We start from the raw sequence: 17,736 nt of genomic DNA, 5'->3' as shown, positions 1-17,736 counted from the left end.
TAGGTAGTTTATTCTTATCTCAGTTTAAGTATGCTGAAGAAATCATTGAACGCGCAGGCATGCTTGCTTGTAAGCCATATTCTACTCCGGTTGATACTAAACCAAAGCTCAGTGCAAATTCTGAGTTTCTATGCACCAATCCTACTCTCTATAGAAGCCTTGCCGGTGCATTAGCTCACATTCATAGACCGGATATCTCATATGTCGTACAACAAATTTGTGTCTTTATGCATCAGCCAATGGAAGAACATATGCATGCTCTTAAATGTATTGTTCGGTATGTTAAAGGCACAATTGATCATGGTCTCCACCTTTATCCTTCCTCTAGTTCTACTCTCATATCTTATACAGATGCAAATTGGGACGAGTGTTCAAATACTCACCGCTCCACTTCTGGTTATTGTGTGTTCTTGGGTGATAATTTGCTCTCTTTGTCCTCTAAACGACAGACAACTCTCTCTCGGTCTAGTGCTGAATCTGAGTATGGGGGTGGAAAATGTCGTCTTTGAGTCATGTTGGCTGCGAAATTTACTTGTTGAACTTCATTGCCCTATTCACAAGGCCACTTTGGTATATTCTGATAACGTCAGTGCAATCTACCTATCCGGGAATCCTGTTCAAAATCAACACACTAAACATATTGAAATGGACATTTATTTTGTGCGTGAAAAGTTTGCTCGAGGCGAAGTACGTGTGTTACATGTTCCATCTCCCTATCAACTTGCTGATATATTCATAAAGGGTCTTGCATTGATCTTGTTTGAAGATTTTCGGGATAGTTTCAGCGTTTGTCCTCCTCCCACTTTAACTGTGTGGTGTGATATAATATATATGTATATAGTATATTTTCATTATCTTTAATCTTGTAACTATAGCTAGTATATATTCTAGGTTGTAACCTCTAAATCATTAAGGAATTATCTTCTAATAAGTGTGATAAGAGTGAATAGTGAAAAAAATGCATTTATTGCATTTAAAAAGAAACAGAGAAATGTACATCATTTTAATTTGAGTCGATATATATATATATACTAGATTTTTTTGCACGCGATGCGTGCTTGAATTGTTTTCGAAACACAAACTCGATTTTCTTCGGCATAACAATCAAAATTTGAACATTAGACATTCAAAATTGTTTTTAGTTGCAAAATTTGATTGGTTTAGTTTTTGTCTCTCACCATTCTTTTTGTTTTTTTTTTTTTTTACTTTTCAAAGTTAAATTCTATGAACAAAGTAGAAATTTTATTGAATTTATTTATGATTTCTAATATTATTTTTTAGTTGATTTTTGAATTAAGTACAGTACTTCATAAATTGTAAAGAAAGTGGACACTTTGATTTCAAGTCAATTTTTTCATAGATTGTAGTTTGTAGGTGAATTTTTAAGTTTTATAAAGTTTCCGCATTTTAGTAGTTTGCATAACGTAAATTATGCAATTTTATGATTTTAGTTGACTTGTGAGTGATTGTTATAATTATATTTTTGGTATTTTTGTTTGAAGCCCCCGTTGGTTTGTAAGAGAAATTGTAATTTAGAATGGGAAAGGGGGCAAAATAGGCATTTCAAAAGAGGACACCATTGCTCCTCCTTCCCTTATATAATAGAGATATATATTTATGTATGACTTCTGCTTATTTTAATATAGTTATAATATTTTAATTTTTTAAAAAAATAATTGGTAAGAAGAATTCTTATGAACTGCCCTCGCACAAGATCCCCATTTAGAGGTTCATTACAAGTCAGACATCCCAATTCCTAATTACAGCATTTTAATTAGTACGTACGTTTGTGGATATAAAAAGGAGGGAGGGACAACGGTAGTATGTCTTTCCTACTAGAGAAGAAGGATAGTTGTGTGTTAAACTGCTGAGGATGTTGGCCTTGTCCGGTGCTCTATTTGCTTATCCCCTGCAAATTTGCAAACCCATCAAAGCCATCGCCTCTAAACCTTCAAACTTTTCTCTCTCATCTTCCATTTCTCCTCGCTACCATCTTGATAGCCCTTTTGTTCCCGAGGTTAGTCTCAGAATTCTGAATTCCCCACCTTTTGCCCTCTTTCTTTTGTTTCTCAATTTCAATTTACATGAAGCATATTTTTTTTGTTTTGTTTGCTCATTTAAGAAAGTACTTTCTGGGTGATGAATGAATTAGAATAATTTTGGCCATGAATGCCAGCTTTCTGTATTGATTAAATTCACATACCTTGTCTATTTTGTTAGATTCGTCATAAAGTTTATTTTCAAAATATGAGACTTTTTATACTCCCTCCGTCACGAACTATATTTTGGGACACTCAAAATGGAATTGAATATTATATTTTGGGACGGAAGGAGTACTAAAGATGATTAAAGATGTTGATGGTCAAAAATTATGCATTGGCAAGCGTGTAAGTTAGAATGTTGGTGAGGAAGTAATAAGAGATTTTTATTGTACCGTGAAAAAGTAAAACGGAGCATATACTTATGGGAACGGAGGGAGTAGTTTGCATTTGGTCCTTTCTTTTGAGAATAATATTTATTTAGTATGAAGATACTTTGATTTGTGTAAATGAAAGAAATTTATGGACAAACTCATGTATACCATACCTTATAGTTTCATGATTTGTGTCAAGGTTGTGTTCATCTTTCTCTCAAATGAAAGGACTATTATATGATATCGGATATCACTTCATAAAACTCATGTGTCATGAATCATGATTTTGGTGTTTTGCTATATGCTATATATGAAATAACTGAAAAAATTGCATGTTTGGTTTTGGCTGCGCTTGAATTGTTTAAAGTAGTGTGCAGCTACATTTATATTTGGTTTTTGCTGGTGAGAATGGTGCCTGAAATCTGTTTTGATGTATATATCCAGGTTGAAAATGCAGTGGCTTCACTGCACTCAGAGTTCAGGTACATTGATAATGTGGTAGCACATAATACTTCCCGTGTTCTAAAGGCCTATCAAAATGCTCATGTTGGATCTCATGTGAGTGGAACAGGGAATTCTATTGTGTTTTACATTCTGTATAAATACGGCTTTTTTTTGGTAGATGGAGGCAATGGAAATCCTGTTTTGGTATTTGTTCTCTAGAGTCTAAACAGTGTGTTAAAGAAAACATATTCCCTGCATAGTAGCACGTCAAACATTGGCAAAGTAAGTCTAACTTATAGGATATGCACTTGGATCTTAATATCCGGCTAATAGCACCTTAAACGATATTGATAGAACACAATTGCCAGGAATTCAAGATTTAGAAGGATAGACTCTTTTCATATTTAGTAGTAGCATATAGATAAAGTTTTGAGATTTTCCATGTTGAATACCAAAAAATAGATTGTTCGTTATCTTTTTCTAGTACCAGCCTTTGTCAAAACGCAGGAAGCAGGAAATGAGACAGAAATACCTTCATGGTGCCAGTTCGAAAGCGTGTTTTTATTGATCTGTGCTAATTATGTCATTATTTCTATGTTTTTCATTTATTTTCCTGCGATTCTGATGTTGCGGTGCTATTTTGTATAGCTTTTTGAGCTGATAAGATGATAAGTTCAATGACCTTAATAAAAATCTGTTATCCACTTTGTGTAGTTTTTTGCTGGGTGCACTGGATATGGGCATGATGAAGCTGGAGGACGTGAAGGACTAGACCAAGCGTTTGCTGAAATTTTTGGTGCCGAGTCTGCTATTGTCCGTTCTCATGTAATAGTTTTCCCTTTGTCTCTAATCTCTATACTTTTTGGTTCTTGTTCCCTTTACTTGTCCTTATTGTTCGTTTATTCAGTTTTTCTCAGGCACCCATGCTATCACTTGTGCCTTGTTTGCTATGTTGAGACCAGGTGATGAGGTTAGTTCTCATCTACTTTGAAGTTCTGCTCTACTTGGATAGGAAGTTAAGATCATTACTTCTTCTCGTAAGGTTTAAGCTAGTTCATCTCTGGTTAGTGTGTCCTCTAGACTTACCAGTTTTCCAGCTTCTGGCAGTTGCTGGTGCTCCATACGACACTTTGGAGGAAGTCATTGGAAAGCGAGACTGCAATGGGCTTGGCTCCCTGACAGATTTTGGAGTCAAATATCGAGAACTTGAAGTAGTCTACCCTTGCATTTCTTCCCTCATCATTTTACTTTTTTAGTTTCTATTTTCTCTCTTTTTCTGGGTGTGGGTGGGAAGTATGTAACTGACAAGTTGCAGAACACTTACGGTCAACATATTTTTTCAGCTTGCTGAGGGTGGTGGACTTGATTGGAATGGATTGGCAAGTGCCGTGACTCCTCAAACAAGATGTGCACTCATACAAAGATCATGTGGTTATTCATGGCGATGTAGTTTAAGTGTCAATGAGATAGGGAGAGCTATAAAAATGATTAAGGTATGCCTGAAGCACGAACTATTTGACTACTGCCCTCCATGCCTGATTTTCATGAAAGATTTATATGAAAATAAAATGGAATTTTGCTGAACAATCTCAATATAATCTTAATCTAAACTCCTACAATTGACCTTTATGCTTTGACTGTGTCATGATTCTAAAATGAAGAGATGTTCTCATGTTTGCCATTGTAATCCTGATACCTTGGTCTCTCACGCACTCAGCTGGTTTATCTTGCCCTTTTGCATTCTTGGTCGGGTAAGATCTCTGTTGAAAATTATTGATTTGAAAGACTCATCTACTGTGGTTTACTATAACATGCAGATACAGAATCCAAACTGTCTGGTCATGGTGGATAATTGTTATGGTGAATTCGTGGACACAATCGAACCCCCAATGGTGGTATGTTCAAAACTTTATTGGTAATAGTTCTTGTACTGTAAAAGGAACATGATTGAATTTGTTATTGACAGGATGCAGATTTGATTGCTGGAAGTTTGATAAAAAACCCCGGAGGGACAATTGCACCATGTGGTGGTTATGTTGCTGGGAGGGAAAAATGGGTAAAAGCAGCAGCAGCTCGTTTGTCTGCTCCAGGACTTGGAGTTGATTGTGGCTCAACTCCTGGTCACGTCATGCGAAGTTTCTTTCAGGGATTGTTCCTATCACCTCAGATGGTTGGGGAAGCCATCAAGGTATCATATGCCTTCAAGTAAATCTCTTATCTTTTTCTCCTTTCAATTAGTCAATTACTCCATCCCCACAATTTTCTATTTTGCTTTCCTGAACAGGGTTCGCTTTTAATTGCTGAGGTTATGTCATTAAAAGGATTCAAGGTTCAGCCGCATCCTCGAGTTCCTAGGAATGACACAGTACAGGTCAACTATAGAACTAATCAGTTGCTTTTGATGTGTTAATTTTTTGTTTGGGTACTGCTTATGCATGCATCTATTGATTGGCTTTAATTTGATGTTTCCTTATGTTATGCTGGAAAACTTTTCTTTATCATATTGCTGTCCTCTTGTGTAATTTCAATTACTAGATAATTCTAAATGACATCCTTTGCTTCTCAGACTCAGGTACTCATGTTGGACACAGATACGTGCCTGACTTGGCTATTTAATGAAAATTTTCCATGCTTTTAGCGTAAACTAAAATGAAGTGTTGTAGTGTCCAGGTACGGAGGGTCCTTAGGGCCTAAGGAGGCGAAGGCCTGTGCCAGCTTTGTAAAATTCTTTTGACCAATCTCTGTTAACAAAAAAAGAAAAATTGAAAATTGCTTGCAGGCATTATTGTAGCGTCCAATTAGTGTATGTATGTATAAACCCTAACTCATTATAATATCCATCCTCCATAAGCATGAAGTCGTCGCTTTGTCCCTAGAAGTGAACTATAGTAATATACCCATGTCCAAGTGTTGAGTAACATAGATAACATCTGACATCTGAGAGAACTTTACTGATGTTACTCTGGATATACTATTGGTGTCATTGTAACTGTTACACATGAGCTCCTGGTCTTAAGATCTGTTTAGTGTCCTAGTGAGATGTACTTTTTGCCCCTACATGTAGCTAGTTAAGTTCGCTCATCTATAGCTTATTTGAAGCCGGTTGAGTCTCGTTTGTGAAGGTATATCTTCTGGTAGTTCTCATCTTAACAAAGGGGTCTGACGGGTCTTAGTGGAACCTCTCACTATGTGTAAAATTTTTATTCTTGCATCATAGAGGCTAGAGCAGCAACAAAACTTCTATGTTGTTCTAAATTTGTAATGACGTCAAATTTTTGTGATAGTAATAGATATTATTTCTCATTACTTCTAAACCAAGGTGAATGAAGAACTGATCATCAGTCAAATTATTTCAGGCCGTACAGCTTGGAAGTCGAGAACGTCTCATTGCATTTTGTCAGGCTGTGCAGAAAAGTTCTCCTGTTAGTTCCTTTACTAAACCAGTGCCTGGAGCAACTGCTGGATATGCATCAGAGGTGTGGTTCACTATACCAAATTGTTTGGACCTTCGTGCAACATGTAGCTTGCTTGTATAAGAAGTCCTAATTCATGATGAGATTTTAATTCACAATTTTTAGGAAGTGTCTTGCTATTTATTAGATGGAAGTGCTAGATTATGATTGCATTGTTTCCTGTATCAAAAATCTGATTTTCTAGCTCTTAGTGAATGCATGGTCTCAAAGGATGACCACCCTCTTCTCCCCCTCTCCCACCTTCTATTGCGTGCGTGTGTGTGTTCATCTGTTAATTTGTGTGAGCATCCCTGTAATTATTAGTATGGAAACCTTCAATTTGTTATAATTCTCAATTCCAATTTAGATTTCTTTTTAAAAAATGAATTCCAATTTAGATTACGTTCACTCAATGTTCATATTCAGGTTTTAAAAATTGTGTAGTTTTTCCACTTGCTACTGGATCAGTTTATTTTTCTTTCTTTCTTCAATAAGTTATGAAGAAGAATTTTTTTAAGGACTGGCAAGGAGGTTTCACCTACACGCAGGTTATTATGTCATTCCCTTATACTTCCTCTGATTCTTTTATACAACAGTTTGACTTTCACAATTGCCAATGCATAACTTCAACCATTTATATCTTTAATTACAGATAATTAGAAAAGTAGATACTCGGAAATTACACATTCAGAGTAATCTAACAAGATCCACATGAATATGTTTTTCCTTAACTATAAATCACCAAAGATAAACCAAGTAGAGTTGGTGAATAGTGTGAAAGTCAAACATGCAAGTAAAAAGAAATGGAGGAACAAGAAAGCACCATAACATAACAATGAGAGCTAGAGACAACATTGTCTCGAGCTACTAAAAAATGTATCGGTCTTTCCTACAAGAGGGGAAGGACCAACTAGGTAGTAGGCGCACACATGATTCCGCAATGGGAACTGTATCTTCTCTTTTACTAATCCATCTGATTAACTGCAATTGCTTGCTTAATTGCTACCCACAGTAAAAAAGGAAATAACAAGGGAAAGAAGAAACTGGTGTAGCTTGCTTCTGGAATAAACTGATTGAGAACGTCTATGATGGTCCAGGTGATCTTTGCTGATGGAACCTTCATTGATGGTAGTACAAGTGAGCTGTCCTGTGATGGACCACTGAGGGAGCCATATGCCGTATTCTGTCAGGTCCTTTATCATATTCCACCACTTAATTATGTCTCACTTGTTTGTGCTTTGTGTCGCAACACTGAATCATATAAAGTTCTTTCTTTATCTGGAAGTTGTTTTTAATTACATTTTACATCCCATTGGATACTTGAATCTTATGCAGGGCGGTACACACTGGACTCAGTGGGGATTGATTCTGGGAGAGGTCCTTAAATCCATATAGTAGGAGCAGAGATAGCTGTAGCATTTTCTTCCAGTAAGTACACCAGTCTTTTAGCCAAGGTGAAGAAATTTTGTCATACTTCCGATTGCATTAGCTAAAGAATTTCTCTTGAATTGTATTGGTGCCTTTCTGTCTATCATGGATGGTTCTAGGTTATCAACAGTCAAATTCATGGATACTCATACCGTCATACGAGCAAATTCGTGCCAGGAATAATTACTCTTGCAGTGAGAAGAACGAAAAGTGCAAATTTTGACATTGTCCTTTCTTTGAAGCAAGTTACGGGAGTAAGCTTCTACAGTTTTTTCCCTTCGCTTGGTTAAGTAAATCCTTATGCACTTATGCTTCCCCAAGAATGAACTTTGCTCTCTAAAGTTAATATTCTCATGATTCCATATACTTTTGCGCTTTTTTCACGGGAAAAATCTGTTCATATTATATCATCCTTTAAATTTATAGGCAACTGAACCTTACCCTATCTTGTTACCGTTGGATACTTTAGTACCTCGTTGGAGTTCCCGTTGCTTGATTTTCATCAGCTAAAATTTGACCCACAATACATAGCTCCAGTGTCCCTAAGGCAGAACATACCTGATCAGAGTGTTGCTCAAATTTCAGTAATAATAACGAAGAAAATGTGTTCAATTTCAGGTACTCGTGATTGACTATTTAGAATAGAAATTGGTTAATGGTTAATGCTTGCTCGATAGCCGTCATAGTAATCATGATGCCCAAAGTTCTGCACTTTTGCCTCTTAATTAGGTGACATTGTGAATCGTGATAATCTGTTGCTCTGGGGCCAAAGGAATGCTGCAGTCCTGTCTGATCAACTGTTAATGTCAACTGATCATCTTCAACCAAGGAAGAACCACAAGTTTCTCTTGGCCTAATTCTCATTGAATAGAAATCAGATCATTTATTTTTGTAGATTTAGTATTACAGAGACTCGGCGTGGAGTATAGAGGAAGTGACATATTTCCTTGTAGAATCAGCTTGAAACTACAGGTTCCTGTAAATTTTTTGGTAGAGTTTGGTATATACAGCTTTATGAAACAATTTTGTTTCACAATTTCAGTTATTTAATTGTTCAAATTTTGTGGAACAAAATGGAAATTTCCAATCTTTACAGGTGCTGCAGCTCCAAATGCTACCATTTCCCTTCTGCATAAAGTGCACAGGAGCAGAATCAACCTTGTTCATCTCTTGTATGCGATCATCATGATCTGGACAAAAAAAAGCAAATTTAAATGGATCTCTATCTTTTCAAATACTCTAGATGGCTGGATTTGTTTTCTTTGTCGTTTGATGGTCGTATTAGAATTCCTTGTTTATGAGTTTGAGGTTTAGGGATCAAGCCTTATGAGATTCACTTGAGAAATTCTCCTTGTTTTCCCTTGTATTAGAACCTTTTTCATCTTAGCTCGAGAAAAAAAATTCCTTGTTTATACTTGGTCCTGTTGAATCGGACTAGACAAGGAGAAGATGAAGGGGATAAAATTGCAACAAGAGTAAATAAGAAAAATACTCACTTCATCGCTTGATAGACTTTCCGTTTCTCCTTTTCACGTTTTTCAATACATATTTTGTGTCATTAATATCTTTAATTGCATATTAGTAAAAATTATGAAAGTTTAATTTTTGAAATGTATACAATTCGGCAAATCAAACATAACTCTATATGATTATGTTTTTTTTCTTATTACTTGAATTTTTTTTGGAAGATTTCTTACTTATGAAAGCGAAAAAATTATAAATGAGAAATCTATTGAGATCGAAGAGAGTATCTATAAGTTTTAGTGTCATCTATGTAAATAAACTTCAACCTATATTTAGAATCCCATATTTTCAAGGAAAAATTGAAAAGAACAGTCTCAACTATTGTCACCCAAGTGACCCAACCCTCACAAAAACACTCCCAACTTCAATTTAATATTGAGTAATCTCAAATTTATGAGAGTCTTACAAAAGCGGTACTAGCAGGTTAAGGACCTGCTACATCAAATAACAACTTCCCCAACCCCTTGGCACCAGTAGTTAAGCCCACCCCTTCCCCTCGAAACCCCTACCTTCCCTTCCACCACCTCTCCCTCCCCCGAAACTCCCTCCCCATCCCCTACCACCACTATCTATCCCCCAGTTAACCCCACCCCCCCCCCCCAACAACCTTCAAAATCCCCTCCCTCGCCCATTGAAACCCTTTCCCTTGTTTGCCATCTCTCCATCATCCTCCCCCTTGCCTGTCACTCAAACCTTGGCCATCAGCAAATTCGACGAGAAGAGAAAAACTTTGAAAAATGAGTTCTAATGAGTCAAACCTCGGAGTCCCGATCCAAAGATGTGTCAAATTGGAGGCAAGTCAGTGAAGGGAAGAGGATGAGGAGGGTGGCAGAGAAGGGGGAAGGAGAGAAAGAGGAGGAAGAAGATAGGAAATTTAAACAATATAAAGAAGTAAAAAAAAAAACACCTTTGTTTTAACCTTTTTGACTAGTTACGGGTTTTTTTTTTTTTTTTGACGGGAAAATCAACTACTATTCAATTGAAACCAAATCAGCCTCCACAAGAGGCGATACATCTTGCGGGACTTCTTCAATCCACACACGCAAATTCCTAATACTTCGACTTACATGGGCAAGTTTATGAGCTACTTTGTTCCCATTTCTACCTACATGAGCAAAAGAAAGACTACTACAAACTTTACCACACTCTAAAATATCACCAACTAAATTACCAAAACTAGACGCTTCTACGACACCATTCTTCAAATACTCCCTCCGTCCCATAATATAGTGCCTATTTCATTTTTGATGGTCAAACTTTAAAATCTTTGACCGAATATTCTCATTTGTATATATAAAAAAACATATTCATGTAGGATCTTGTTAGATTCGTCTCAATGTGTAATTTCATAATATCAACTTTTTATATTTTTTATTAATAAGGAATTGAAGATTTTAAAGGTCAAAGTTATGTTTTGGAGACCGTGAAAAAAGAAACAAGCACTATATTATGGGACGGAGGGAGTAGTTCACAAGCTTTAAACAGTCAGAAAAGTTAATATTAAATTAAAGTTGAAACTGTTTTTGTCAGAAAAGTCATAATTAAAATTGCACTCGTCGATTTTCTTTCCACCTCATGAATGTCAATACTAAATAAATAAAATGACAAGAAATAAAAAATGAAATTCGAAATCGAAAGATGCAATAATGAAATTAGTAAAAACCACACATCATCAAAGTTTCACAACCTGACCAGTGACCACAGGTAGACATTTCACTAAACCTTAACAATGTTAAAATCAGTTTATCACTCTTCTTGGAAGAACTCTCAAAAGGTCTCTCTCAACTCTCAAGCCTTTGGTGGCGTACTCCAGATAAATGGATATGACTTGACAAAAATACACACTGTCTCACATTTGATTTATATTCCATTATCAACTTCAGAACTATAAGTATTAATTAATTCCCTCAATTCTACTTGTTTGTTAATGGTTTTCCAATGACAACACCTTCTTCTATATCCATCACTATCTCAACCTATACTCACCAACAAAACCCAATTACAACACCAACATGTAAATTCCTCATAAAATCACCTCAACCCATCAAATTTTACCATCTGAAATGCACAAAAATGAGTTCTTTTCCTCAAAATTGTTCAAACATAAAGTTGTGCACTTTTAGAAATCAAGGGTTTTTACATGGAGTAAGAACAAGTGATTTGAGACGGCAAAAGAGAGTGGTATTGGTTAAATTCAATCAGTTTCCTAATTTTAATGGTGGAAATGATAAGAGAGATGATGGTACTAGTGCTAGAGTGTTGGTTAATCTTGCTTTAGCTGTGGGATTGACTTATCTTACTATGACTGGCCAACTTGGTTGGGTTCTTGATACTATTGTCTCTCTTTGGGTAACTCTCTCTCTTTCTCTGTCTTCCCTTAATTTGTTTCAATTTGCCATCTTCATTGCTAGGTTGCATATATATGGTCTATGTATACGGGTGCGGATTGGGATACGGGGACATAAAACGGCGAGATTTTAAAATTTTAGGAATGGGTACGCGTATCCAGACTGGATACGTAACGTATTGGTTATGTTCATTGGTCAAGGAAACGATTTTTTATGACGATTTATGTTAGCCTGACTCCAAATCGTTTTCGGACTAAGTCTTTATTATTGTTGATGCCATTCTGCAGCCTACTTGTTTCATCGTCTGTTTTTCTTTAATATTGATTTTTTTTTGGTGAAATCTTTGTTTTGTAGTATTGATTATACTCAAGATGGATTTCAATTTTTTTTTCTTTAGATAGCACTTTCTCTGTTTCATAATTGTTGCTACATAATACATTCCTTTAAAATGGAAATGTCGGAATACTTACAAGATACTCACTACAAATGTACTTCATTTTAGCACTAAACTTTCTAGAATGCCCTTAAAAAAAGTGAGCGGTTGCCCACTTTCTCCTTTAAATTACCCATACTTTTTCCATAACAATTGTTTTTTATTCGAGAAGTGATAGTCCCCTACTTTCTCTCTCTAAAAAAACTCTCTACTTTCTCTATGGAGCATCTAAATTGAAAACAGAGAAAGTATTAATCCGTGCTGTGGCCTTTGCTATATTGTGGAAATTGACAAAGGGACTTCTCTTCATTCTGTTTTTGTTTGTGAATCCTTTGTCACGAATTGTGAATTTGTGTCGATGATTGGTTGTCAGTTGAATGTTTCAGTGAGTGAATGACTGTTTTCTAACAATACCCATATTGCAGCCTTCACGTTTCGATATTGTAGTGGCGTCAGCTCATCAAGTTCTTGTTGGCGTATAGTAACTATGTTTTATGCTAGTTGCAAAGCTTATCTTTTGCACTATTTATACACTTATAAGCTTCACGAAAAAAAAAACTAATACTATATAAAACAAATTTTAGCATGTATGATGCTGTCAGGATTTATCTCACCGTATATTTGCAAAATATCAATTTTCTATGATTTGCACTATTAGTTAATTACAGATGTTAATGGTGAAAACTTGCACATTGGCAAGCGTTGCAACTAATAAAATAACAGAGAAGTATATATATATCTCATTCGTTGCTCTTTTGAAATAGAATTGTTTGAGAGTTGTAGTTGATTTGTATAGGTTTGATATCTTGAACTTGAATTCTGTTTCCCATCTTAAAGTATCAGTAAATAACTTTTTAGCTTATAACAGATTGGCATATGTTGTCATACTGGTGCTGTGGCATTGTTGTTCATGCAGAGGTATTGTGTATAACATGTATTCGTGGTTTGTTTATTGTCACATATCAATAGTTAGGAATTTGAATTAGTACTAGTGTCAATATTGTACGACCTCTCATGCGTGTCCCATTTCACTCTGAATATACAAACAATGGATCTGATTTTCTATTTCGTGCTTATGCAGTTGCTGGCAATAATCGTACCTGTAGTTGGCTTTGGAATATTCCTCTGGTGGGCAGGAAGAGACATAATTCAAGATTCTGTAAGATTTCATTAACTTTCTTACTTTGAGGCCTTTGATTTTGGTAAATGGAAATTATATTACCAAGATATAATACAGTGAATTGAAACCATACAGCTAACAAAACCAACCACCCTAGATGGAAGCATCTTATTCTAGAAAACCCTTCTAGGAAGGCTTCCCTTGATAAGTTTGATCATGTGTATTTAAACTTTTAACTTATCAGGAATTATCTGAACTTATCAGGAATTATCTTTTATGTACTGAAGTTATCTGAACTTGTACTTCATGAACTTAAATTTTCTGAAGTCTGAACATTTCTTAACTTTTTTTCCCCTGAATTGAGTGAGGAGAACAGAGCCTAAATTTTAATGCAAAAAAGAGGAAGATTAGATACACTTGCAAAGGCAGCATAGGTCTAATGATTGTCTATCATTCTTTCTATGCCAGATTATATATTTTTAGTAGTTGTCGATTTGTATGACTTTCAAAAAAGTTGATTTCACACCTAATTTTCCTTTGGCAAATACAAATTCTTTACACAAGTTACCTTAGCAGTTAGCACATCTTTCTTGCCTAGTTCGTCTTGGATCCCTATCACTATGCAGGAGATGTTTTCGTTGCTTCGTTTTCCATTATATCAGTATTATAAATCTGAAATTCTCAGTCTTGAAGTTTCTCTATTGCTTTCTTTTATCCTTTGACTAAAATTCTTTTTCTTTATCTGATGTTTATGCAGTGTCCAAACTGTGGTAATACTTTCCAGGTTTTCAAGTAAGTAAACACTGTTTTTTTAACACAGAAAAAATGAGGGAGAAAGGAAAATAAATTATTATCTATTCTGGATTACTACTGGTTTCTTACGTTTCTTATTGACGTTTGCCAGATCATCTCTAACTGATGAACTTCAGTTGTGCCCGTACTGTAGTCAACCCTTTTCAGGTAAACAAATTTATTCTTCCATGTGCATTGTTGGCTACTTATGTAATTATAAACCAGTAATTTTATACCACATTGGAATGCATTCTTTGAAATTTTGTTTTCACTTTTCCCCATGCCATGTAATTTACTGGTAGTCATAGTAATTGATGCATGCAAATGGCATGGTGCTTCACTATTGGCCTATGTATACACTTTATCTGCTTCCAACTTTCCTATTACAATGAAAATGATGCATACTCCATTTTTTCAAACATATGCAACATGGTTTCACTATTAACAATCTTTTATGATTAGGTATCTAGATAACGTACATCTTTTTATGATTAGAAAGCTAGTTGCATATAACCCGATGGAGGCTGTGACTGTCTAGTCGAAAACTGCTTCACTTATAGTCTATAGTCTACCAACCGTAGATGCATACAGTAGATTTTATTTCTCCTTCAAGCAGCCAGACTCTACTGATAGCATTGAACTAGAATATGCTCTGAAATTTGACTAATTCACTTACCCTCTGAAGGTTCTGTTGTGCAACTCACTTTGTTCATCTCTGCCCTGGTTCTGTCGGGTATTCAGTACCCTTTTCTTCGCTGCTCTGTCTTGATATAAGATTTTCGTCTTTATTCCTATTTCTACTTCTTTCCCCCCACATTCGAACACCTTTTCTGTGTTGTTGCATCTTGGCTGTATTTTCTTGAATAACTAATATCTATGGAATGAAGAGTGAAAGGAATATATCAGGACATAAAAGAGAGGGAGGGGTGCTACCCACATGTATAAGGTTAGATCCAAAATTATCATCTTCTTTAAGCCATCATTCATAAATTTCTCTATGTAACCAAGAAAAGCAAAGTTGTAACTTGAAATAGTTAAAATTTTCTTGTTTTACTATTACATCTTTGAGTGCTCCTCAAAATGTCACTTGACTCCAGCTGTACATCAGTCTCCAAATAAATTGTCATGAACAAGTCTTTGAGTTAAAAAACCATTTCTTTCTTCATAAGTGCACAACCAGATTGCAACAAAACCGTTTTCCATATTTTTCTGATCCAACCCTTCTTCATCCTTCTCAACATGCAACTAGAACTTCTGGCCTTACTAGATGTAACATGAGGACATTATTTCTTTGGAGGTTGTCTCTTTTGTCTTATACTCTTATTTGTAAGTTTCACTAAATTCTCTGCTTGTAGTAGAATATGCACGGCAAAGTGGTTCTCGTTATTTAAGCAATCTCTTACCAGGTCTTTTCATTGACATTTTGAATGGTCTTTTAGCGTCCCTCTGGATATGGGCTGCTGGCAGTCTCCACTATCTACAACATTGTATGGATAATCAACCCCCCCCCCCCCCCGCGGCTCTCTCCTGGGGTTGTAGGGGTGTTCTGATGACGTGATTGCGTCAGAAGTTGCAAAAATATGTTTCCCTTTTCTATAAGGGACTAGTAGTTATTCCCATTAGAGGATAATAATGTATGCGTTGGTTGCTAATAGTTAAATGCTCTTTTCCCTTCTATAGAGGCTGCAACATTTTGGTGCAATATGGCATTGGTTTATGGAATTTTTTTTTATATTATTTAAAATTTTCAGTGGAAGAGAATGAGTTTGTAAAAGAACCTCTCAAGTCCTCCAAGCGTTCTACTCCATTTGGACAAACATCTGACGACTTCTCACCTTGGTCTAAAAAAGGTATGGTCCTAGCTTTCGAGATTCTTTTGTATTTATCCTTCTATCTACTTCATTCCTCGGATGGTTTTGGTGTGAACTCATATTGTTTGATTGACAATTATCGCAAACTTGTGTCATAACAGTGTTTGGGTACTATACTATCTTTGAATAGACATGTCCTCCCTGTATAGGCTTTACATTTTTCCATCTGGAAGACTTTATAAGAGTGTTGGGCTCTATATTACTAGCTTTTGAATTTGAATACACATACCTGCCTTAGTAATGAACTTTACAATCTTCCATTTGGAAGTTTCTACTGAACAAATTGTTTGTTCTTAGAGCTTGGAGGTGATGTATTAAGGGGGTTACTAGAAGAAAACATAATGAAAAGGAAGTTATATGGGGATGGGGATGGTTGTAATAAGTTATTGATTGTGTAAAGCAGGGGAATTATAACCCTCGTTCTGGGGGTAATAGTTATCCACCCCCCCCCCCCTCCCTAGGTTAATGCATTACCCCCAAAATGCGGATAGTATTTCCGCTTCCATGTATTCTTCCTTGCATTATCTATATACACTCTAGCACCACCTAAAATCAACTTCAATTTGTCTTCTTAACCCATTTAATTTACCCTCAATCCAAGCATGCACTTAGAGGTAAATAAGGGTCTGTGAAAACTGAAATAGTTTTGTTTACTCTCAGTCACTGCTAAAACCCTTTTTTCTTTCCTTAAGCTCCTAAGCTCTTGAGATTGACTCTTGCTTCGCTGCAATGGGTACAATACCTACATTGTAGAAATCTGCTCGCATTTGGATGTTGAGACTTGAGTGACTGGAGTCAATCCAGGCATCCATTCCTACGAGAAACTTACATTAGTAACTGGTGTATCAAGTTGACTTGGATAGTTGGCTGGGACTCAATGGAAGAGGTTTAGATAGAAAGTTGTGCGTGCTATGTTGATGACCTATTGTACAGACCTGGTTTCAGATGATTTCCACATTGGTAAGAACATGATAATTGGGTAGCTAATTCTTGCTGGAATGTTTCCAGTTTCTGCAACACCTACTCATGTTATTAGTTCTCCTCTCTCCTTCCAACAATCCCCCCCCCCCCCCGAGAACACGTGTTGCTACTTCTTTCTACCCTTAATCGATGACAAGTTATCTTCTATTTGCAGGAAAGAATGCTTCGACATCTGTTGTTGATATTGAAGCTGAAGTGAAAGATGCGGAATAAAGCTAACATGATCTTGTCTCTGTATGGAGGTAATCTTTTGTTATAGCATCTTCATCCCATCATAGACATGCCCAAGAATCCAAATACTACCTCTATTCCAACTAATTATACCATATAGGTCACTTTCTAAAATAGCAAGTTGAAATTTGAACTGTCCCATATGGACCTTAATGATAGATACCCTCATACGAGTTTATTAACAGGCCATGTTACTTGGTATGTTTACATATGATTTTCACGTCATTGATTCATTAACCTATTTTGGTATTTTGATCATCTATCCTAAACATCTTGTCAAATGATGTTTCTGATATTGAATGTGGTAATGATGTAAAGTCACAGTAGACATAAGAGGACTTTATTTGCATATATACACACTGACTAATCACGCCAAATTGCTGTAGTTATGGTTCACGGTTGCTGTCTGAAATCATAGTGCGGTTCTCATCCGAGCTTACGTAGACGGGTCATGTTTCTCAGCAGTCAGGTCTGGTGTAACAAATTCCACTTCTGTAAGTTGCACATATTGCAAGGAAAGTATACTACTTATATTGTCAAGTTACATGAATTGATTATGTATTAGCTTATCATGTAATGGAACTTGTATAGAATTGTATAGTTATGTTAATCAACTTGATACATTATTACACACCAAGATTTAATAGAATCATTTATTTTCAAGTTCCCATGGGTTCTGAATTTGAAAAGTTACACAAA

At 35.9% G+C, this 17,736-nt stretch overlaps 2 protein-coding genes across 2 annotated transcripts; both read left to right on the top strand.

The window, feature by feature from the left end:
• Nucleotides 1–1,821: 1,821 nt before the first annotated feature.
• Nucleotides 1,822–8,760, top strand: LOC104891581 (hypothetical protein). The gene is given in 14 exon segments (XM_048642720.2): nt 1,822–2,017; nt 2,858–2,971; nt 3,572–3,753; nt 3,755–3,827; nt 3,955–4,068; nt 4,201–4,350; nt 4,675–4,752; nt 4,824–5,045; nt 5,142–5,228; nt 6,214–6,333; nt 7,407–7,499; nt 7,645–7,737; nt 7,857–7,991; nt 8,356–8,760. Coding segments are annotated over 12 exon segments (1,437 nt in total). The 5' UTR covers nt 1,822–1,873; the 3' UTR covers nt 7,705–7,737; nt 7,857–7,991; nt 8,356–8,760.
• A 2,230-nt stretch (nt 8,761–10,990) lies between these two features.
• Nucleotides 10,991–17,700, top strand: LOC104891579 (uncharacterized). Its single transcript, XM_010677285.3, has 7 exons — nt 10,991–11,610; nt 13,124–13,201; nt 13,920–13,954; nt 14,067–14,122; nt 15,706–15,804; nt 16,961–17,048; nt 17,424–17,700. Exons 1-6 carry the CDS (start codon nt 11,200–11,202, stop codon nt 17,017–17,019), a joined length of 738 nt encoding a protein of 245 aa, XP_010675587.2. The 5' UTR covers nt 10,991–11,199; the 3' UTR covers nt 17,020–17,048; nt 17,424–17,700.
• The last annotated feature ends 36 nt before the right edge of the window (nt 17,701–17,736 follow it).

Source organism: Beta vulgaris, chromosome 4, assembly GCF_026745355.1.
Source record: "Beta vulgaris subsp. vulgaris cultivar EL10 chromosome 4, EL10.2, whole genome shotgun sequence".
In the NCBI taxonomy this organism is placed as follows: Eukaryota; Viridiplantae; Streptophyta; class Magnoliopsida; order Caryophyllales; family Amaranthaceae; genus Beta; species Beta vulgaris.
This window is presented reverse-complemented; position numbering and strand designations above follow the sequence as displayed.

Coding starts and splice junctions, on each gene's coding strand:
- LOC104891579 (XM_010677285.3), top strand. CDS start 11,200: ATGACAACACCTTCTTCTATATCCATCACTATCTCAACCTATACTCAC. Junction 11,611..13,123: donor ATACTATTGTCTCTCTTTGG/GTAACTCTCTCT, acceptor GTGCTTATGCAG/TTGCTGGCAATAATCGTACC. Junction 13,955..14,066: donor AATACTTTCCAGGTTTTCAA/GTAAGTAAACAC, acceptor GACGTTTGCCAG/ATCATCTCTAACTGATGAAC.